Genomic DNA, 23,322 nt, shown 5'->3' on the forward strand with positions numbered 1-23,322 from the left:
GGAGCGACACCTTTCATTGCTGAGAGTATTCAATGATATAGGAGTACTACTTATCAGTTATCTTAGTGAATATCACCTAGGTTTTCTCCCAATTTGACTACTATGAATCGTGCTGAATCACGTAAACATTTTTGTGTAAAAATAAATTTTTATGGGCTGGCTCTGTGTAGTGGGTACAGCTGCTGCCTGCAGTGCCAGCATCCCATATGGGCACCAGTTCAAGTCCCAGCTGCTCCACTTCTAATTCAGCTCCCTGGTAATGGCCTGGGAAAGCAGCAGAAGATGCTACTCAGTGGGAGACCCAGAAGAAGCTCCTGGCTCCTGGTTTCAGATCAGCTGTTGTGGCCATCTGGGGAGTGAATCAATGGATGGAAGATCTCGCTCTCTGTCTCTATCTCTGTCTCTAACTCTGCTTGTCAAATAAATAAATCTTAATTTTTTTTTATTTCTCTGAGATAAATGTCCCAGGGATACAACTGCAGGTCATCTGATAGTTGAGCATTTTTGTTGTCTTAAGGAAAAGTTTATTATTTTCTATTAATCTTCATGAGGATTTAATACTGTTACTATTATATATTTTAGTCATTCTGATAGGTGTGTAATAAAATATTATTTTGGTTTTAGTTTCCATTTCCCTTATGGTTGACAGGTTGAACATTTTTCATGTGCTTCTGTACCATCTGTACATATATTTTCTTTGATAGCTATTTTTCCCATTTTTAATTAGTTATTTTACTGACTTTGGAAAATACTAATTCACATAGTCCAGATATATAATTTGAAATTATTTTCTTTCATTCTGCAGTTGACTCTATTTAGAACTAAGTCTCTTATGGAACTTAGGAAGGTTAATGGAGGTCAGAAGAGAGTAGGGCCCCAGTCTAAAAGCACTGGTGTCTTTGTAAGAAGAGACATCAGAGGGCTTGCTTTCTCTACGTTGTATGGAGGCATAAGGAAAAATGCCCTCACCCAATCCCAACCATATTGGCACCCTCATCTCAGACTTCTAGTGACCAGTACAATGAGAACATAAATTTCTATTTATTAAACCACACAACCTGTGGTTTAACGGCAGCCCAAATGAATACCCAGAGAAATTCTTTCAAAATCCCATGTAATATGACATCCCTTTGAGTAGAATCCTCCAGTGGCTCTCAATGCTCTCAGAGGAACAGATAGAGTTCTAACAATTTTAGCATATGCCTCTGGAAGCCCTTAATGCCTGGTTCCTTCTCTTTTTTTAGCCCTGTTTCCTACTTGTTATATATTAATGTTAGCCGTTGCAAAACACACGGAACACTGGAGTAAGGGAAAGGGTTTATTGGGGAACACCCAACAGACCGGAGTGAAGGGGCGGCGAAGGAAAAAGAGAGGAAGTATAAGAGAGAGAAGAGAGGAGGAGAGGCGCCAAGAAAGTATATGAGAGAGAGGAGAGAGAAGAGAGGAGGAGAGGAGCCAAGAGAGAGCCAAGAGAGCGCAGGAGAGAAGAGCCAAGAGAGAGGAGAGAGAAGCTATAGAGAAGAACCAAGAGAACACGTGTTCAGGAACAGGCCCTTTAAAACTTTGCCTGAGGGCAGGCAGGGAAGCAGGAGCATCGAATCATATTTTATAGTCTGTCTCCTGGTTGAAGCATAAGCTTTTGTTTATTTGGCTCACTAAGTATCCTGAGCACTAAGGCAACTTCTTAACATATAAAAGGTACTCAATAGTCATTAAGTAAAACTGACTGAGGTATGCAATCTGGGTTCCAGTCCCATACTGTTTCTGAATGCTTATACCTTAGGCCTCAGGTCTGTTTTCTTGGCTGTATATAGGAGATTTAAATGGTATTAGAAAGAAATTTTCATGATTCCAACTTGGCCCTTTCTCATTAGTATGTTCTTTTGCCAACTGCTGGCTTTAAATCACCTTCCTTCTGGTTCTGCATGCTCTACCACTCACTAAGCATTCTCTTCTTCTTCCCACACCTTCTTTGCTTGATCCACAATGTTCATAATGAGTAAACTTTGGATATATACAAATAATTTTGACTCACAAAAAAAAGCATAAAAGCATTTAACCAAAGAAGTGAAAGATTTCTTCAAAGAAAATTATCAAACATTGATGAAAGAAATAATTAAGGACATGGCCGGCGCCGCGGCTCACTAGGCTAATCCTCCGCCTAGCGGCGCCGGCACACCGGGTTCTAGTCCCGGTCGGGGCGCCGGATTCTGTCCCGGTTGCCCCTCTTCCAGGCCAGCCCTCTGCTGTGGCCAGGGAGTGCAGTGGAGGATGGCCCAGGTGCTTGGGCCCTGCACCCCATGGGAGACCAGGAAAAGCACCTGGCTCCTGGCTCCTGCCATCGGATCAGCGTGGTGCGCTGGCCGCAGCGCACCGGCCGCGGCGGCCATTGGAGGGTGAACCACCGGCAAAGGAAGACCTTTCTCTCTGTCTCTCTCTCTCACTGTCCACTCTGCCTGTCAAAAAAAAAAAAAAAAAAAAAAAAAAGAAATAATTAAGGACACAAAAAATGCTCATGGATCAGAAGAATTAAAATATCTATGCTACCTAAAGCAAGCTATAGATTCAATGCAATCCCTATGAAAATACCAATGACATTCTTTACAGAATTAGAAAAAGCAATCCTAAAATTCATATAGAATCACAAAGACCAGAATAGCCAAAGCGATCCTGAACAAGAAAAATCAAGCTGGAGGCATCAAAATACCCGAATTCTACAAACTTATTCAAACTTAAAGTATTCAAAACTGCATGGTACTGACATAAAAACCAAAATATAGATCAATGGGACAGAATAGAGAACCCAGAAATTAATCCACATACATACAAACAACTGATTGTTGAAAGAAGTGCTCAGACCACACAGTGAAGAGTAATCTCTTCAATAATGGTGCTGGCAAAATTGGATTTATATAGGTAGAAGAATGAAATTAGATCCACACTTCTCCCCATATATAAAAATCAACTCAAGATGCATAAAAGACCTAAATTTAAGACCTAAGACTATGAAGTTGCTGGAAGAAAATATAGGGGAAACACTGCAAGACATTGGTGTAGGGGATGACTTCTTGGACAAGACCTCCAAAGCCCAGGCAACAAGAGCAAAGCTAAACAAATGGAACAACAAACTCAGAAGCTTTTGCACAGCAAAGGATATGATCAATGGAATGAAGAGGTATCCAACAGAATGGGAAAGAATATTTGCAAACCACCTACCTGACAAAGGAACAATACCCCAAGATCAGCAACTTGAAAACTCAACAGCCGAAAAACAATCCAACTGAACAATGGGCAAGGAACTTCAATAGACAATTCTCAAAAGAAGAAATACAAATGGCCAACAAAACATGAAAAAATGTTCAACATAACTAGCATCAGGGAAATGCAAACCAAAACCACAATGAGATATCACCTCACACCTGTCAGAATGGCTAAAATCCAAAATACAGAATAACTGATGCTCTTGAGGATGAAGAGAATGGGGGACATTTATACACTGTTGGTGGGACTGTAAATTAGTGCAGCCACTGTGCAAAATAATGTGGAGATTTTTTTTAAAGGTTGAAATACACTTGCCATATGATTCAGCAAGCCCACTACTGGGTATATACCCCAAACACTGGAACACAGTGTATCAAAGCTATACCTGCACCACCATTTTTATAGCAATACTATTCACAATAGCCAAAATTTGTAATCAACTAAGGTGTCTATCATCAGATGCATGAATAAAGGAAACATGATATATATATATATATATATATACACACACACACACACACACACAGACACAATGGAATATTATTCAGCTATAAAGAAAGGATGAAATTCTACCATTTGCAGAAAAATGGACACAACTGGAGGACATCAAGCAGTGTGAAATGAGCTGGACCAGAAAGATAAATATGACATGTTCTCCCTTATATGTGGGGGCTAAAATTTAAAAAAAAATATGAAAGAATAAAGAAGTATCTGTGCATATCAGTATTGCTTCAAATAGTTTTGTAAAACTCTTTTTTATACCTTTATCAAACCAATGGTTAAGGATGTTATACTATGGATTTAATGATATTTAACATTTACTGTATATGGGTGAAATGGTTATTTTTCCATTCAATTATCATTTGTAGCTATTATCTAGCTGAGCAGGGATTCCAACCCAGGCACTCTGATATAGGATGTGTGTACCCCAAGCGGAACATTAATCTTAATGCCTGTCCCTGAGGTACATATTTCTAGATGTCAATTTAATAGATCTGCAACTTTACAATTGTGCTTTTTTAACTTAAATGTCTACATAGTCATAACGTTCTTTTTGCAACAAAATATTAGGTTTTCAAAAGCCCTCAAGAATTAGTGTAATAAGCCCAAGTCAATATTATGGAAGTTCCTAATTATAGGAGAAGACTGAGATAATACATCAGATTTGCAGAAATGAGCTCAGATTTGAGTAATTTTGGTTATTTTTTAAAAACATTTTTAGTGAGTATTACCTAGAGGTAGTGCTTGGTTGCCGACAACACTAAAGCAGTTCCTTCTTAAAGGAGCTCACAGATTAGTAGGCATCAGTTCATCTCGAAATAATAATGCGCTTTAATAAAATTTAAATATCATTCTTCAGTAGTTTTTTTTTTTTTAATTCCTTTTTTTCTCCCCGGTTCGATCTAAGTAAAAATATATTCCTTCACTTAAAAAAATGAAATACATCATTAATTTATGTATAAGCACCGAGAAATACATGGAACTACTTCCCAAAAAATCTATAGTGGTCACACCTGAGCGATGCCAAGCATAATTCTTAAATACGTATATCGAAAACATGAGGTACTTTCAGAAAAAAGTTCTAGCTCTAAAAACCAAAACACAACCGCAGCGTGACACAACGCGAACGAAGCCAGGGGATTTACACACGGGCTTGATGTCTCCGTGCTAAACGTTCCTGACAAGAAAGCAACCTAGGGGGCAGCATCTGCTATGGGAGATTTTTTTCCTCACTGCCTGACCCGCGCAAAACCCAGGAGCTCGCCACTTCAGCAGTCGCGCAAATCTGCGACAAACTTCGCAGACGCGACCTCATTGGCTAAGAAACCGCTGACGTGACGTATCCCAGGGCCACTAAGAATCGTCCTCCCCAAGGCCGACTCGGATTCTGCCTTCCGATTGGTCACTACGGCGAGAGCGCAGGGACAATTGCTGAAGTTGACCTCTGGGCTCCGGGACTGTGGGCGAAGATGGCGGCGGCCAGGTGCTGGAGGCTTCTGTCTCGCGGTCGGGCTCGGCCACTACACACCGCTGCCGAGGCCGCCGCCACGGCTCTGGAAACGACCGGCCCGGATGTCGCGGCGCGGTACCCGCCGATCGTGGCCTCCCTCACAGCCGACAGCAAGGCGGCCCGGCAGCGGCGGGTGGCGCGCTGGCATGCGAAAGCCCACGCGGCCGAGTCGGTGGACGAGAAGCTGCGAATCCTCACCAAGATGCAGTTCATGAAGTACGTGGTTTACCCGCAGACCTTCGCCCTGAACGCCGACCGCTGGTACCAGAGCTTCACCAAGACCGTGTTCCTGTCGGGGCTGCCGCCGCTGCCCGCGGAGCCCGCGCCGGCGCTGGACGTGGCGGCCTTGCGCGCCGCGGCGTGCGACTGCCTCCTGCAGGAGCACTTCTACCTGCGGGGCCGGCGGCGCGCCCCGCTCCCCCAGGTGCGCGAGGCCGTCGTCTCGCCCTTCCTGGACCAGCTGGTGGCCGCTCTCATGGGCCTGCTCAGCCCGCACAACCCGACCCTGGCCTCCGCCGCCCTCGGTGAGCTGGGCGGGCAGATGGGGGTGGCGCCGGGCCGCTGCGCTGCGGATGTGCGCGCTTTGCCTTGCTCGCTGTCGTCTAGTCCCTGGGTGCCTTGGCGGGCGGGGTGCTGTAAGAGTCACTCTGTTAGTCTGGAGGCAGCTTGAGCGCCGCAGGCCTGCAGCCCTTCGCTGCCCTGTGAGTGTCCGGCCTAGTGAAAGTGGTCATGGAGAGAAGGAGCCACGAGAGGGTGGGACAGGTTGCCTTTGGGCTCTCCAGGTGCCGTGTGTGACCTTTTGTAGATTCACTACCTTACTCTGGTTTACTCTTTGTATTTTCAAGACGAAAATTGTGGAAATAATACTTAAATGGTGAGGTTTAAATGAGATGTTAACCAAATAGCTAACATTGAGTTTATTACGTGCCACGTCCAACCAGTTAATTCTCTCAGTAACCGTTCACATTAGGTAGCATGTCTATCAATTTGAAGAGAAAAGCGCGAGGGGAAGAAATGTTAAACGTGTCTAAAGCCCAATAGGTAGATTTCCAGGTCAGGATTCAAACTCAGCAATGCTGAGTCCCCAGTAAACAACTTACATTAGCTGTTCAGTGAAAACATTAAAAATAATTAACATATGGGCAGTGTTTAAAAAAAAGTGTGTATCATGCATTCCTCATTTTATATCTACCACTCTGGGTATTTTAACATTGTTGAGTTAACATAATTTTGGCTGTATATTTGTACTCCATTGAACCTTGTAGTGTGCATGATACTTTCCTCTGTTGGGAAGGAAGTGGTCATGGACTTGGACCAAAGATTGGTGACCTAGAAAATTTATTTTACTTTGTCAAGACCCGGGTTCCACCAGGGTTTTACCAGGTTCCTGTAAAATGGGATGATGGCAACTATTATATGTCCCTTTTAGAGTCGCTGTGAAGATTGAATTGATTCCTAATACAGCTCTAATGTCTCAAATTTTTTATTTCTGATGAGTGGTATTCTTATTAGTCTTATTTTCTTTGAATTTTATTAACTGAGAAATCTCTTTGGTTACGGTACTCATAACAGAGGCACATCATTGATTATACACAACAAACTTTTAAGTTGTAAAATAAGTTATATTTAAGCCATTTTCATTGAAATTAAATTACTACATAACCCAGGCCTTTATCTGACAACAGAGTAATTTTTAGTACATTTTTAGATACAGTCATTCATAAGTTTGTATCCCCAAGTGTTCTTTCTCATTTTAATAACCAATTTATTTAAATGATCTAATGAGAATATTTTTTAATATCTTTTAATAGATTGTAAACGCCCAGTTAACTTTTACTGGTTGCGTGATGAAGAAATTATTTCCAAAGGGCATCGAAAAGGTAGAGTTGATGCATTGCGATACCAAATAAATGATAAACCACACAACCAGATTCGAATATCTAAGCAGCTCCCAGAGGTAAGGATTTATTGCATATGTATATGTATCTGTTCACCTCTAATGTAGAACTGTCATAGCCAAACTAGGTAATGCCCTCAGGAAGTTAAAATATTTTTGGTGGATCTCTTACCTTTCACATTTCTCTTGAAGACATATCATCTGAAAATCTTTTTTAACTATTTTATCTGTGAGAGAATATTCTACAAAGATCAAGTAATTTTTTTAAAGTGAGGTTAAAAACCAGTTTTTGGGACCATACAGGTTTTTCTTTCTATTCATATGAAACTATTGACAATGGTTTATGGTTTTAATTTACACTAGACTACATTAACTACTTGTAAATAAAAGGATTTTTTACAGTAGAAAGCTTGGTCATTTTATATGTTACAGTTCTTTTGGAGAATTGCCCCTGTTTCTGTGTTAGGAGTGGGCATTCTTTTTATGTAAAGGTCTAGATAGTAAATATTTTAAGCTGTGCTGGCCATACGTCTCTGTTGAAACTATTCCTCTCTGTTCTTAGATGTAAAAGCAGTCGTATACAATATATAAATGGCTGTGTTGTCATAAAACTGTGTTTGTAAAAGCAAGTGGCAGGCTACATTTGGCCTTTCGTTAGGATGGATGAAAGTGTTATCAAATCATCTTGTCAAACTACCTCATCCTAAAATTTTAAATATAATGTGAGTAAAATACATAGATACTAATGTCCTTGTTAATTCATTGTTTTTTTTTTCTTTCAGTTTGTGCCATTGGATTATTCTGTTCCTGTAGAAATCCCAGTTATAAAATGTAAACCCGACAAACTTCCCTTATTCAAACGACAGTATGAAAACAGCATATTTATTGGTAAGTTTTCTTTTGTGATGTATTGTGTGGTAAATATCTTGAAAATGTTATGCAAATTTGGAGTATTAACTGTAATGAAAAATTCTTGATGACTGAGAGGTTCAGATAGTCCATTAGAAACATAATTCTTTTTTTTTTTTTTATTTAATGAGCATAAATTTCCAAAGTACAGCTTATGGATTACAATAGTTTCCTCCCCCCCGTAACTTCCCTCCCACCCACAACGCTCCCCTCTCCCACTCCCTCTCCCCTTCTCTTCACATCAAGATTAATTTTCAATTATCTTTATATACAGAAGATCAATTTAGCGTATATTAAGTAAAGATTTCCACATTTTGCTCCCACACAGAAACACAAAGTGTAAAATACTATTTGAGTGCTAGTTATAGCATTAATTAAGAGTAATTGTGTATTAATTACAGAGTTCAACCAATAGTTTTAAGTAGAATATAAAATGCAACTTTTGTATTGTTGTGGCTTCCCCCCACAACCTCCCTCCCTCCCGTGGCCCTCCCCTCTCCCACTCCCTCTCCCATCCCGCCCTTCATCACGTTTCATTTTCAATTACCTTCATATGCTGAAGATCAACTTAGTATATACTAAGCAGGGATTTCAACAGGCTGCACTCACACAACCGAACCAGGTTTAGGGTATTGTTCGACTAGTAGTGTTGTTTTTGAGAGAAACATAATTCTTAATCTCAATTAATCTTAATCTCAATTGCAAACCATGGAAATTGGAAAGAAAATATTCTTTCAGCTTAACATTGACATTTGACTTGCTTCTACTGAAATAGAGGTTTTTAACTGTTAACAAAAAAGTTAGGAAGTTTTTTTTATATAGAAAAATGATATGTCATTTTTTAAAATTGAAAATGTTTACAATTTTACCTGTGTTCACAGTTGGCATTTTTACTGAAGCATCCTGTATGTATTACATATGGGTGGTTGCCATGAGGGATTTGAAATTAATAAAACTTGAATTGTGCCCTCATGTAGCTTATTGTTTTACACTTTTTCCCCTCTGTTATTAATTCTTAGCTAACTTGAGAAATTTTTTTTTTTTTTTTTTGACAGGCAGAGTGGATAGTGAGAGAGAGAGAGACAGAGAGAAAGGTCTTCTTTTGCCGTTGGTTCACCCTCCAATGGCCGCCACGGCTGGCGGGCTGCGGCCGGCGCACCGCGCTGATCCGAAGGCAGGAGCCAGGTGCTTCTCCTGGTCTCCCATGGGGTGCAGGGCCCAAGCACTTGGGCCATCCTCCACTGCACTCCCTGGCCACAGCAGAGAGCCGGCCTGGAAGAGGGGCAACCAGGAAAGAATCCGGTGCCCCGACCGGGACTAGAACCCAGGGTGCCAGCGCCGCTAGGTAGAGGATTAGCCTATTGAGCCACGGCGCCGGCGAGCAATTTGTTAAAGTTATATACTAGTTTTCCAAAACTACTTGATAGCAGTTCCTTCTCAGTCATTGTGGCCTTAAGTGCTTGTATTCTCCGGTGAATAAGACAAGGGTATTAACAAAGTTCCTAATGATGTCTAAAGGGTTTGGGAAAACCAGAATGGTGGAGAATTTAAGTAACTTTTACATCTATTCTTTTGACTTAGTCTGTATCATAGTGAGCTTTATGAAAACTGTCAGAAAAAATGTGCTTTCCTGTAAAATTTGACTTTATTATAATCAATAAATAACCTAATTTTTCCGTTTATGTATTTTGAGTACTGAGCACATGATGTATACAAAAGATGGGTTTTAAACCGTACTAAAACATATTCTACACATGCATTGCACTGAAATGTTTTTATTTTGTTCTATAGGCTCAAAACCAGCAGATCCATGCTGTTATGGCCACACACAGTTTCATCTGTTACCTAATAAATTGAACAGGGAAAGGCTTTTGAAACTGAACCGTGCTGATCAGATAGAAGTTGTTTTTAGAGCTAATGCTATAGCAAGCCTTTTTGCTTGGACTGGCGCACAAGCTATGTATCAAGGTAAAACTAATTTTATAGTATTGTTATTCCTTAAAAGTATTTATGACATTCTAAAAATTTAATACTTCACATTGTTTTCTTTGGGTTAAAATGTAGGCTGAATCTGAACACTTAGAAAGCTTTTCTGTTGGCACAAAATATGCTTGAAGTCCAGAAAATTTTCAGGTGTCTCTTTTGTAGTTATTTTGATTTTGCTTTGACCAACTCATGTGTGAAAACATATTTTTCTGGTGGTTTTCACAAGCATTTCGAATACTAAAGTCAGCTAAGCCAGCTCTTTATAGGTGATGACAGTATTCTGATGGTAGGAAAGGATTTGTTGGATTACAGTTTTAAATAACTCATGGCTATCTTATAAAATATCTTTAAAGACCATGTCCAGGATTTGGATTAGGAGATATCCATTCATTCAGTAAATAATGAATGCTTTCTATTTGCCAACCACTATTGACTTTGGAGATCAGTACTGAATGAGACAGAGACTGTTCTCCTGGAACTTATACTACAGGGAGGGAATAAAAGATAGTAAGTATGTTATATTTTCAGCTGATGGTAAAACTCTAGAGAATATATACTAAAAGGCAGAATGATTTTTGGAGATGGTTAAATTAGATGTGAGGTGGAATTTATTTACACAGAGTCGTTCAGAGGAGGCTCTATGATAATGACCTTTGTACAGAGATCTGAATGGTAAGGAGTTCTCTGCACAAGTATGAGGGAAGGCACTTGTAGGCAAACAAAGAAGTCTCAGGTGGAAACAGGCTTGAAGTGTTCCAGGAATAATATACAGGATGGTGAAGAAAGGGAAGGGGGAATGATAGACTAAGAGGAAGAGAGGCCATATCCTTTAGGAGCTTTAGATCACATACTGAGGGATTTGGAATTTATTCCAAAACCTGAAGTAATAGAGTATGAACTAGATTAATCATATATAAATATCCAGGAGGAATTTTTGATGCAGATTTAGTTATTAGCTCACCTTTTTCCTTTATGTGTACATTTTAACATTGTGTGCAACTATTGTTGACTTTTCTATGATAGAAGTGGAAATAGTAGGCAGAATTGGAATAAGTGAGAGGTAACTTTCTTGATGTTAGAATGACACTATTTCTATAAGGCAAAGTACTTAATTTTACAGAATTCATTGGCTACTTCCATTGAGGATATTGTAAAATATGCATGGGGAAATAAAGGTGCTACTTGGCCTTGGCAGTTGTATCTGAAGGTGTAATAGTCTGTCAGCCTGGAACAAAAAGCAGCCAGAATATTTAGATAGTAAAGGTGTTAAGGTTTCCTGGATCTTTATGGCATAAGACTTGTGAAACAAAATGACAGCAGCTCAAAAACAGTTTTGAAATATGTAATGGAAATCTGAATTTATCTGAGGATGCTGTTGAAGTCCTTAGAAAGGCAAGTTTTTTCTGAGGATTTTTTTTCCCCAAATGATTAATGAAATAATTTTTTGTTTAGAAATGGAATATAAGGTTACTGTATGGCCATCACAAAACACACCAAACATTATTTCCGGAATAAGGGGAAGGGTTTATTAGGGGAAACCTGACAGACCAGAGGGAAGGGGCAAAGGAGGAAAAGAGGGAAAAGGAGAACGTATGAGAGATCAAGAGAGAGAATGAGAGACAGAGAAAGAGATCATTAGAAGGAGAGAAAGAGCCACGTGTTCAGGAAACAGGTCCTTTTAAAACTTTGCTGGGGGATGGGCAGGGAAGTAGAAGCAATGAATCCCATTAAGATGGGGGTGGAGCTGATACCCGTGGTTAGGTCCTGTGGCCACTTGGCTTCCAGCAAGGCTAGAGCCTAGGATGGTGTCAGTGTGTAGATGGTGCCATAGATAACACTGCCATTTTACTAACTGCTGAAAGGGGAAATTTGAGGTCTTCAGGAATTGGGCAGGTAAAGTAACTAGATTATAGGAAGTATTTAATAGCTTTCTAGTATGTTTGTTCTGTTTTGGTTAAAAAAAAAAAAGAATGTAAATCTTAGCATAACTTTCTTCTACAGGATTCTGGAGTGAAGCAGATGTTACTCGACCTTTTGTCTCCCAGGGGGTGATCACAGATGGAAAATACTTTTCCTTTTTCTGCTACCAGTTAAATACTTTGGCACTGACTGCACAAGCTGATCAAAATAACCCTCGTAAAAATATATGTTGGGGGACACAAAGTAAGCCTCTTTATGAAACAATCGAGGACAAAGATGTGAAAGGTTTTAATGATGATGTTCTCCTTCAGATAGTTCACTTTCTACTTAATAGACCAACAGAAGACAAATCATAGTGATTGGAAAACTAAGAAAAAATACTTGACTTTGGACTTCGGAAATATTTAATTCCACTAGAGGAACAATAAAAGGAATTATAATGATGATACATGTAACTGTCATATATTCTATGTTAATACGTGATTAGACCTCTAATTCTCTTCAAAGTTGTCACTGAAATGTTTAATTTAAATAAAATACAGTGATTTTAAAATTATTTTATTTATCTATCTACAATTAATTGCTAAGACTAGTCGAACTCTCTTCAATACCTTAATGCTAATTGTGATGTGATTTTGAAAATAATGTAAGGCCAGTAATTCAAATACTTGAGACTGTGGATGTTTTGTTACATTTTTATCATTTTTATTTTTTTTATTAATAAAATAGTTAAGACTATCAGCCTTACTTAAACCTCTTCAAAATATGAGCAATATTTTGCACATATTGGGAACTGAGCCCGGAACAGGTACATGACTTCCAAGATTTCAACAGGACTAATAAATTGAATGCAACTTTAGTTTCTTAGCGCTTCTGTTTATTTAAGACATTTATTTATTTACTTGAAAAGCAGAGTTAACAGAGGAGAGACAGAGAGATCTTCCATTCGTCGGTCCACTCCCCAAATGGCCACAACAGCTGGGGCTGGGCCAGGTAAAAGCCAGGAGCCAGGAGTTTCATCTAGGTCTCCAGCATGGGTGCCGAGGCCCAAGTGCTTGGGGTCAATCTGCTGCTTTCCCAGGTGTATCATCAGGGAGCAGATCAGAAGTGGAGCAGCTGGGACTAGAACCGGCACCCATATATGATGCTGACAGTACAGGCGACCCAACCTGCTATGCCACAATGCCGGCTACTCTTTGTGATTCTTAAAAGTAATGTTAACATATTTCAGCTGGTGTCATTTGTTGGATCCCAGAGATTAGAAAACTAGGTTTGATACATTTCAAAATCAGTTGTCTCAGTAAAATTGTTACCTTTGTTGATAATAAGATTCAAACTATTTTCAGAGGGAAAAAAGAATTACATTTCTAAGATCATACCTATATTTATTTTATATAGTCTGCTATTATGAATATATAACATACTACATTATATACTGTAGTCATTTGACAAATAATTGTTTTCTCTTCCACCACCCCCTTCAAGACAGAGATTAAAGTTATATTGATAGATGCTTCAGGCTAGAAACATCAGGATGTTTTACCACGAATGATTATTAAACTGGAGGAATATCATTTGAAACATTTAATTCAGTTCACCCAAGTGAACTGCAAGGCATTGTCCTAAGAGTTTCATCTTTGGCACAGTGTTTTCAGTTACAGTACCGTGTAATTTCACCTCACCATTCTTTTAAACTGAAGCTTGGAATAATGTTCTCTACCCATGGCCCTGTCTATTTCAACCTGTCGAATGCAGTCCTATCCATGCTTCATGAAAAAGTGCAGATGTACAGGGAGCAACTATACCAGGTTCCATGTCAAACAAAAACATCTTAGTTTTGGCTCTCATTTTCCAAGCTACTTAATTTGAGAAATTTGAATTATCATCCTCAATTTTTACTTCCATAAAACCAAATAATCTCACAAAATTGAAGGATTAAATGAGCTATTTTCCAAAAGTGCTTTAAAACACTACATAATTAAAGTATTAAGAGTTCATTTGAAATGTTTCTTTTCCTAAGCCTATTCTGATTATGTTTCAAGTTTAATTGTCTTATTCTTTAAATACTTAATACCTCAGTGGTAATGCTTGTTTATTCTTTTGTAACAATTTTTACTACAACTGATGGAGAACACACACCCCTACCCAATTACATACTTATACATAAAGGCTTCATATAGTACTTACCTATATTCTAGAACCAGATCTAAGTATTTTACTTGTATTACTTAAGGATCACAACCATTCTGTGAGCAATGTACTATTACTGTCATTTTGCAGATGAGTTAGCAGGACACACAACCCAACTACTTGTTGAAGATCACACAACTAACATGCAAATCACAAAGCTAAAAGACAGCAGGGTTATGATTTGAGCCCGAGGGTGTGACTCCACTGGCTACCTAACCACTGTGGAAAATGTACTATCATTGTTACAAGAATAGCATAATTTCAGATAAAGAGCTGATTCATTCTGCCTCATGTGAATCTTAGAAAAAGCATTGCTTGAAATGGTGCTTCATAGGTGGCATTTTCCAAAAACAAGTGGATGGGACTGTGAGTAAAGTTGAAAGGCTGCAGAACTTACCTGGGAGATAGGTAGTAGTACAGTTGTCTCTTGGTATCTGCAGGATTTGTTCCATGGCTGTCATGGCTACCAAAATCTGTGGATGCTCAAGTCCCTTACATAACATTGTTTGCATATAACCTAAGCATATCCTCCCATATAGTGTAAGCTAACTTATGAAACCTAATAGAATGTATGTACTCCATTCATGTGAATCTAGCATAGTACTTAGTGTGTGGCAAGTTGTTAGCTTTTTGGAACATTCTGGAATTTGTTCTGTTTTTGGCAATATTTTCTGCTCAGTTGAGCCTGCAAATATGAAAGTCTGGATATGGAGGTCTGGCTTTTAATTTATGCAAGTTAGACATGGTCTAAAAATAGGGAAAAACAAAAATTATTTTCAAGCCAAATTAAAAAAAAGGTTGATCTTGGACTTCTCCCTAACACTGAGCATTAGAAAATAATGCAGCAATGCTTAATAGACTTTTGGAGTTTGCTCAGAAGAAATTTGGACTAGTCAACATATAAATGTGAGGGCAACTGAGAAAACAGAACACCAGAATCTTTTATAAATTGATTTTGGAAATTTAATCAAGCTAATTAGCAAATGATTTAATGGTGAGAACCAATGATTAGAGAAAAAGAGTAAGTATAATGAGTTTGCAAAATCATATAAGGTGAGAGTAAGCATAAAGCAGAGTTAGCAGGGTATATTTAAAACAAAGCAAAAAGATTCATAATATTAATAGGTCATTTTATGTTGCAGATTGCAATGAATATATGAAATGATAATCATAGTCTTAAGATGTAGAAACCAAAAATATGGAATAATTAGAAAGTTGGCTTATTTAGTACAATTTGGTACCTTACAAACAGCAGACTTTTTAAAAAATGTGACAGAAATTTAAGCAAAATCAAACTATAGAAAGTGAGGAAATTCTCAAAAGCAGGAATTATATAAGCCCTGACGTTTATCCATACTGCTACAAACTCAAAAATTAATACAGCGCTGGCACTGTGGCACAGTGGGTTGAAGCCCTGGTTTGCAGTGTGTCCCAGCTGCTCCACTTCTGATCCAGCTCTCTGCTATGGCCTGGGAAAGCAGTAGAAGATGGCCCAAGTCCTTGAGCCCCTGCACTGCAGAAGAAGCTCCTGGCTCATGGCTTGGGATCAGTGCGGCTCTGGCTGTTGCAGCCATCTGGGGAGTTAATCAACTGATGGAAGACCTTTCTCTTTCTGCCTCTGCCTCTGCCTCTCTAACTCTGCCTTTCAAATAAATCAAAATAAATAAAAAATAAAAATTAATACAGTTTTTAATGAGAAGTACCTTATTTGAAAATACAAATTGTTCTTATGACTATTGAATTGCTATTAATTTACTAAGCAGATTTATATAACCAAACACCCCCAGAGATGTGGTGCAATCTGAAAATGAAATAGGGCAGGCGTTTGATGTAACAGTTAAACCAGAACTTAAGCTGCCCACTCACATCTCATGTCTGAGTGCTTGGATTCGAGTCCCAACTCCTCTATTGATTCCAAATTCCCACTAATGTGTATCCTGGGAGGCAGCCAGTGATGGCCTAAGTAGTTGGGTCCCTAGTATCCACAAGGGAAACTCCTATTGAGTTCCCAGCTCCTGGATTCAGGGTGGCCCAGCCCTAGCTGTTGTGGAGATTTGGCGAGTGAACCTGCAGATGGGAAATATGTCTGTCTCTCTTTCAAATAACATTAAAAAATAAACTAAGTAATTTTACTTGCCTTTTCCTTTTTAGATTTTTACATGGTTAGATTTTATTTAGGTTTTTAAATTTGTTTATTTACTATACTTGACAAAATTAGTTTTTTTGACTAAGAATGCACTTCCATAATACAGAAGTAAAACCTTAATCAGACTAAAATGGAAACTCTGCATATAAAAATGGGATGTAACCATTTATTTTCGCTAGATTTACTCCTTGGAATATATGAAGTTGCTACTGGAGATACCCACTGACTAAACATAACCTGTCCCCCTTCTGCAGTCAACTTATTTGCTTTAATTTTATGAAGAAACTTTTTTTACATTAAAAGACATGGAGTAGAATCCAAAACAAGAAAAAAATCCAGTTTTAAAATGATAAAACCTGAAGCTTAAAGAAATTTTCATTCATCTTGGAACTTTGGAAATCTTTATGTCTTCTGCTCTTTGTGTTCTTAGATTTAAGGCTTGTTAACCAGTATATTTAATATCAAAGTCATAATATTTTGTGTTTATAGAATATAAGAAAATAAAATCAGCACTTATCCCAAAAGCTTACAAGGAAAAAAAAGCCTAATGAAAATGAGAAGAATATAAATATAGAAGACAGTGAATTGGAAGAGAAAACATTTCCAATCTTCATCAAAAAAGGAAAGTAAAATAGATAAGTATGAATAGGATACTTTAATGACAATCCATATTAGTCAAATTCCATTCCTTATTTAATGGTGAAACATGATATTCATACTGATAACTGAGAAAGCAGCCGCAGTATTTTTTTTTTTTTTAAGATTGATTTATTCATTTGAAAGGCAGAGTGACAGAGAGAGCCATCTGCTGGTTCACTCCCCAAAAGACTGCAAAGACTGGGGCTGGTCCAGGCCAAATCCAGAAATCCCTAATAACATCTGGATCGTCTACATGGGTGGCAGGAGCTCAAGCAGTTGGGACAGTGTCCACTGCTTTCACGCATTTTAGCAGGGACCTAGATCAGAAGCGAATCAGTTGAGCCTTGAACAGGCACTCAGATATGGGATGCTGGCATTGCAAACTGCAGCTTAACATACTTTGCCACAAAGTCATCCTCCAAGGCAGCCAGCTTTGCACCTTTGTGCTTTGTAAATCCTTTCCTAATGCCTAGAATCATAGAAGTAAACACTCAAGTGTTTTTTGAATCAATGTGAATTAATGAATTTAAAGAACTCAATCAGTCTCATACCTTTTACATCCCAGTGTTTTTTTTTTTTTTTTTTTTTTTTTTTTAATTAATTAATTGAAAGGTAGAGTTACAGAGAGGGAGAGGCAGAAGCAGAGAGAGACCTTCCATTCGCTAGCCTACTCCCCAAATGGCCCAATGGCCAGGGCTGGGCCAGACTGAAGCCAGGAGCCAGGAGATTTATCTGGGTTTCCCACATGGGTGCAGGGGCCCAAGGACTTGGGTCGTCTTCCACTGCTTTCCCAGGTGTATCAGCAGGGAGCTAGATTGGAATTGGAGCAGTTGGGACTGAAACAATTCTTTTATAGCTTTTAAAAATGGCTTTATAAGCTGATGTTGATTGCTTATAAATTTATTTTGTAAAAAGTCAATTTAGCGCATCAAAAAATATCTAAGATTTTTTTCCAGCTGATTCTTATAAAACAGCTTCTCAACATAAATAACCATGACCTCCATGTAGTAAAATCTATTTGATGATTTTCTGTGCTTATTTTACTCAGTGTGGCCTAACACATTTTGCATAGTTGACTACCCTGCATTTTCATCATCATCCTCATTCTCTTCCTCCTCCTCCATCTCCTCCTCCTTCTCCTTTTTTTTCTTCTTCTTCATTTATTTGGAAGAGATGGAAAGAGAGATCTTCCATCTGCTGGTTCACTCTCCAGGTCTGGGGTCAAGCTGAAAACTGGAGCCTAGAACTCAATCATGCTGTCTGTCGAATGCCAAGGACCCAAATATCCAGGCCATGCTCTGCTGCCTTCCCAGAGTAACTGGGACTCCAACTCTCACTCTGATATGGGATGCTGGTGTCCCAAGTGGCAGCCTAACCAGCTGCACCACACTGGCCCTCACCCCTACATTTCTGAGGTAGTGTCCTTCTTTGCCTTCATTGAAACATACTTGGGTTTTCCTCCTATCTGATTGACCGTTCTTTCATATTCCTCTTTTCTATTCTAACTTTTCTTCAAATATTGATGTATATTTGTGGTCTTTTTGAAGCTCCATTTTTCGTTCTCCACATTCCCCCATTTGACATTGTCAGGCTCCATAGATTTAAATATGTTTATAAGCACATCCAAAATTAGAGTCTGATCTTAATTTTGTATTTCATATCTGAACTATAAGCATCACCTGTGTACCTGAGTAGATCTAAGTGATTAAGATTTTGGGGAATCTTTCATCCTAGTTTTCCAATTTTCTGAATTTTCTGGAAAATATATGTTTTCAATCTAAGAAGCTGGTTATTTTCCTTGAATGGATTCTTATTTTGAACCAACTTTATTATGAAATTGTACTTGAAAAAGCATTTCTACATAGTATTTGTTATTGAAGAAAATGTTATTTATGAAAATTCACCTGTTTCACTTTACATGTATTTTAATGTAGTCTAAGTAGGTGATCGCCAGAAACTGAAAACTTAGATACAACACAAAAGCCTTAGATGTTTTTCATGAGTTACTTTAGTAAACCTGTACTAAGGTCTGAATATTTATGTCCTCCTAAAATTTATCTGTTTAAATCCTAATTCAAACTTATGGGAAGGCCACTTTTTTTGTTTTTTCTTCCTTTTTTCTTTTTGAACAGTGAGAGAGAGAGAGACAGAGAGAAAAGTCTTCCTTTTTCTGTTGGTTCATCCCCCCAAACGGCCGCCACAGCCGGTGCACTGTGCCAATCCAAAGCCAGGAGCCAGGTGTTTCGTCCTGGTCTCCCTTGCAGGTGCAGGGCCCAAGCACTTGGGCCATCCTCCACTGCCTCCCCGGGCCACAGCAGAGAGCTGGACTGGTAGAGGAGCAACCTGGACAGAATCTGGCGCCCCAACTGGGACTAGAACCCAGGGTACCGGCGTCGCAGGGGGAGGATTAGTCAAGTGAGCTGTGGCGCCAGCCAGGAAGCCCACTTTTTGAGAGGTGGTTTGGAGGGGGGACTGTGCCTCATGAATAGAATCAGTGCCCTTAAAAATGTAGGGCAATGGAGCTTGCTTGATTCTCCTATCAGATAGGAACATAGCAAGATGGCACCATCTGTGAACCAGAGAACAGGTGCTCAGCAGACACGGACCTTCTGGGGCTTTGATCTTGGACTTTCTAACTCCCAGTGGAAATGAACTAGCATAGTTTATCAGCTTCTTATTTATGCTGTTTTGTTGTTGCAACTAAAATGGACCAAGACAACCACAAAAGATAATAATACTCTTCCTATTTCATTTTATATTAATTTCCAGCCTATGTGTATAATGTTTGACTTAAATAAAAGGTTAATTTACATAAAATATGTTAGGTCCAAAAATTTTAAAAACTATTGGTTTACTATTGTTTAAATTGATAAAATCATAACTTTGGATAGAAGCAGTAGAAAGGAAAGAGGAAAACAAAAGCAAATTAATGGGGGAAAATTGCAACAGGTAGAAACAGGCCTGCAGGTTTACAGTATTTCTGGTCAGATTGAATTTCTAAACCTGAAAGATCTTTGTTGTCCAAAGTTTGGTAAGGAAATTTTGTAAAACAAGTGATGATGATAAAAAAAGAAAAGATTTAGCAAAGAGGTAGAATTTATTGTAATAATATTTCAAGTAGATAGACACAATTACTTGGTGAATAATAAGCATGCGGCAAACTAAAATTTTGTAATAGTTTCTATCCAAATAAGCTTATCTGATTAGATATAATTTATACGATTATAAAAGTTAGGAGTACTCAAAACTAACCTGTTTTATCAAGTGTTTTTTAAGTCATCTTTTTTAGTATTATCTCCATTTTTCAACATCTTTTCTGTTTGTTCTTTCTCTCTGTGTGAAAAATACCAAATTCTATGTTACATTTTGGTTGCATTTTATTTCCTTTGTCATAGTACACAATTCCACATTTCACTCTGTAAAATTTTTGTAAACAGTATTTGACACTTGAAATTGGCTTTCAAAACTTCTGTTAACAGTTTGTACAGAAATCTGAAGTTGAGTGTGTAGGTTGTGTTTTGGCTTTGCATTTTTAAAGAAAGTTATAGTCATAAGATGATTTGTTTTACAGTTATATAATAATGCTTCCATTGGATTTAAAATGCAGGTAATATTCTCTAGAAATGACTCAAATTGATGGGAAATCCAAGTAAGTTCATAAATACGAATGGGGTCTCATTTGCTTTTTTAACCTTTCTTATTTCTGGACAAAATAAATGAAGCTTTATATCAGTCCTTGGTGACATACGGACTTAATCAGCAAGAACTCATGCATCAGCCAGTTAAAAAAAACTTAAGACAAAAAATATGTTTTTTTTTTTCTAGTAGATAATGTGTGATTACAAATGTGATGCGTTAATATTGTAATTCAAAATATGAGCTCAGAATATTTTCATGAGTAATGTATATTGATATATAGAAATTTACAAATTTATACACATGGGAATCTTTTTTTTTTTTAAGTTTTAAAACTTGTATTTTTTGAAAGGATGGGTGACGAAGAGAGATGGAAAGACCAGATATGTATGTGTGGGAGAGAGAGAGAGATTTTCATCTGCTGGTTCACGTCCCAAATGCTCACAGGAGCTGAAGCTGGGCCGGTCCAAAGCTAGAAGCAGGGAACTCCATCCAGGTCTCCCACTTGGAGGGCAGAGACCCAAGTACTTGAGCCATCACCTGTCACCTTCCAGACACGTTAGCAGGAACATAAACCAGAAGTTGAGCTGTACTTGAATAAAGCTTTCTGATAAGGGATATGGCCATCTCAAGCACCGGCCTAACCCACTTTGCTGTAATGCCTGCCACCACTCCTGTGCATTTTAATTATTTTGATTCTAGGTTTGAATTGCTGGAAGTTGCCCTGACCTTAGGAACATGAAAGCTTGCATGAGGTTCAGGAACTTGCAAAGTGTTTCTTCAGATCTTCAGTCATGTAAAAAGTTTGAACTTGTATTTACAAACTGACAGTATTTACATGGTAAGCACTTTATATGAGGATCTTTTCAAGCCTCACAGGTTTTCTATCTTAGTCATTATTAATAGTATTAATAAAGAAGATGGGCAAGATTTAAGGCTGAAATGGATGTCAGAAGTCATTTCATTTAGCTGTAAAGCTTTGTTTATGCCATTCATTGTTACCCCATGCAGTGATCTTTATTTGTTTTTACCTAATTGCCAATGTTAGAAAAGGCAAAGGAGTTCTAAAACATCCAGATTTCCAGATTCTTTTGAATATTGAAAGGTTTAGCAGCTCCAGATTTATATTCTTGCATGATTACAATAAATGGATGTTGGAAATGTTCTACTCTGGGTCCCATTCATTGGGATGTACTCTCCAGTTTGTCAGAGTTCCAACCATTCTTCATTTTCCTCTCTTTATCCAGACAACACCATTAAGCCAACCCACCTCACTAATTTCTGCTTACTGTTTTGTTCCTGAAACTTTGAGTTTAGGACTTCTGAGGCATAGCTGTCTGTTAAGAACTTGGATTAATGATGGCAAAGCCCAACCTTTATGATTTCTTTTCTAAAACACCTTAAGAATGTCCATTTTCTAGTAATAGACACTATAGTAAGGACAAATTTAGATAAATTCAACTTCATTTGTGATAATTAAATCAAATAAAATGGTTACCTAGTCTATGGATTGGAGGATGACAAAGTTATCTGGCAAAGCACATGAAATTCTGTTGTCTTCCTCCTCTGTTAACTGAATGATAGAATGAATCCTGATTTATTTCATTTGGGAAATTATCATGAGGTTGGGAGAAATTTTGTCCATCATCTTAAAAACTATATTGGCAACTAAGAGTATTTGGATACTACACTAAGCATTTATTTTCTCTTTCTAGTGCAAATTGAGCTATTGTCACCATCACCTTCTCTGTGGAGGAATTGTTTAAATGCTTGTACAGGGTTGCACCTTGTTAGCTCTGAAGAAGGTGAGCAAATAGTGATTCAAATAAAGACTGACTAAAAACTAATGGGGTGACTCATAAAAAAAATCAAAATCAAAAACAAAACTCCCCAAAAGCTCTTCACTTTATGATTTCAAAATGGTGGACTAGATTATTTGATCCAACCAAATAATAGTTAGTAACACCTAACTACTTATGGCATCTACTTAAAGACATTGGGTACTAAATAAGGAAGTAAATAATCAGCCAACCTGATATGTAGAAAATAAAATGGAAATCAAAAACCGTCAGATACTTAGTCTGCTTTTGCTTTACAATGGAGATTGGTTAATCAGGAAGAAAGCTGAAAGTGTGAGTAGTGAAATGATAGCCTTGTGAAACTAGAGGGACAAAAGTTAAAGCTTAGGACTTCCAGGCTGTGACTTTAGTGGAATTCTTTGGTTTAAGACCCTGAAGGACAACATTTTGGGGATAAGGGTGAAACAGAAGTAAATATTCATATAGAAGGTTATTCAAAAGTGAGTCATGTAAGTAGCAAATTCTGAAATTTTGAAAGATACTAAGGTGAACTTTGATATCTGTCGCTCCCCCTCTTCGCGGAGGAACGACACAGGACCCTGTGCTGTTCTTTTGTCTGCTCGGCCCTTCCCGGGTTTGCTACTGGTCCTTCCCGGGTTGGCTGCTGACCCTTCCACCTCCGTGGAAGGGCGGTTGCCCCTGTCACTTTCCCCACTTCCGCGGGGGAGCGGCACACCACCGGCCGGCTCTCTCGGGGGCTGCTCAGATGTTATCCGGATGTTCCCCTTAGATGTTCCTGGTGCATGTTGTCTCTCTCCTCCTTTATAGTCCTCTTCCACCAATCCCAACTCTGCTACCCACGCGCCGAGTACACTGCTCTCCAATCAGGAGCAGGATCAGCTCCTGCAGGTTATTGGTTGAACTGGAG

The 23,322-nt window shown here is 38.5% G+C and overlaps 1 protein-coding gene and 1 long non-coding RNA gene across 2 annotated transcripts; both read left to right on the forward strand.

The window, feature by feature from the left end:
• The first annotated feature begins 2,694 nt into the window (after window positions 1–2,694).
• MRPS30 (mitochondrial ribosomal protein S30) lies at window positions 2,695–12,722 on the forward strand. Its single transcript, XM_008262185.4, has 5 exons — window positions 2,695–5,796; window positions 7,084–7,229; window positions 7,952–8,057; window positions 9,870–10,046; window positions 12,066–12,722. The coding sequence occupies exons 1-5, from the start codon at window positions 5,232–5,234 to the stop codon at window positions 12,338–12,340; spliced, it is 1,269 nt and encodes a 422-aa protein (XP_008260407.1). The 5' UTR covers window positions 2,695–5,231; the 3' UTR covers window positions 12,341–12,722.
• An 8,574-nt stretch (window positions 12,723–21,296) lies between these two features.
• On the forward strand, window positions 21,297–22,481 carry LOC138845256 (uncharacterized). Its single transcript, XR_011382145.1, has 2 exons — window positions 21,297–21,436; window positions 22,311–22,481. It is a non-coding gene; the product is annotated as an uncharacterized lncRNA (long non-coding RNA).
• The last annotated feature ends 841 nt before the right edge of the window (window positions 22,482–23,322 follow it).

This window comes from Oryctolagus cuniculus, chromosome 14 (assembly GCF_964237555.1).
Source record: "Oryctolagus cuniculus chromosome 14, mOryCun1.1, whole genome shotgun sequence".
Classification (NCBI taxonomy): Eukaryota; Metazoa; Chordata; class Mammalia; order Lagomorpha; family Leporidae; genus Oryctolagus; species Oryctolagus cuniculus.

Bases quoted from the DNA above. Each gene is read 5' to 3' on its own strand.
- MRPS30 (XM_008262185.4), top strand. From the start codon at position 5,232: ATGGCGGCGGCCAGGTGCTGGAGGCTTCTGTCTCGCGGTCGGGCTCGG. The intron at 7,230-7,951 runs GTAAGGATTTAT...TTTTTCTTTCAG, and splicing joins TATCTAAGCAGCTCCCAGAG to TTTGTGCCATTGGATTATTC. The intron at 8,058-9,869 runs GTAAGTTTTCTT...TTTGTTCTATAG, and splicing joins TGAAAACAGCATATTTATTG to GCTCAAAACCAGCAGATCCA.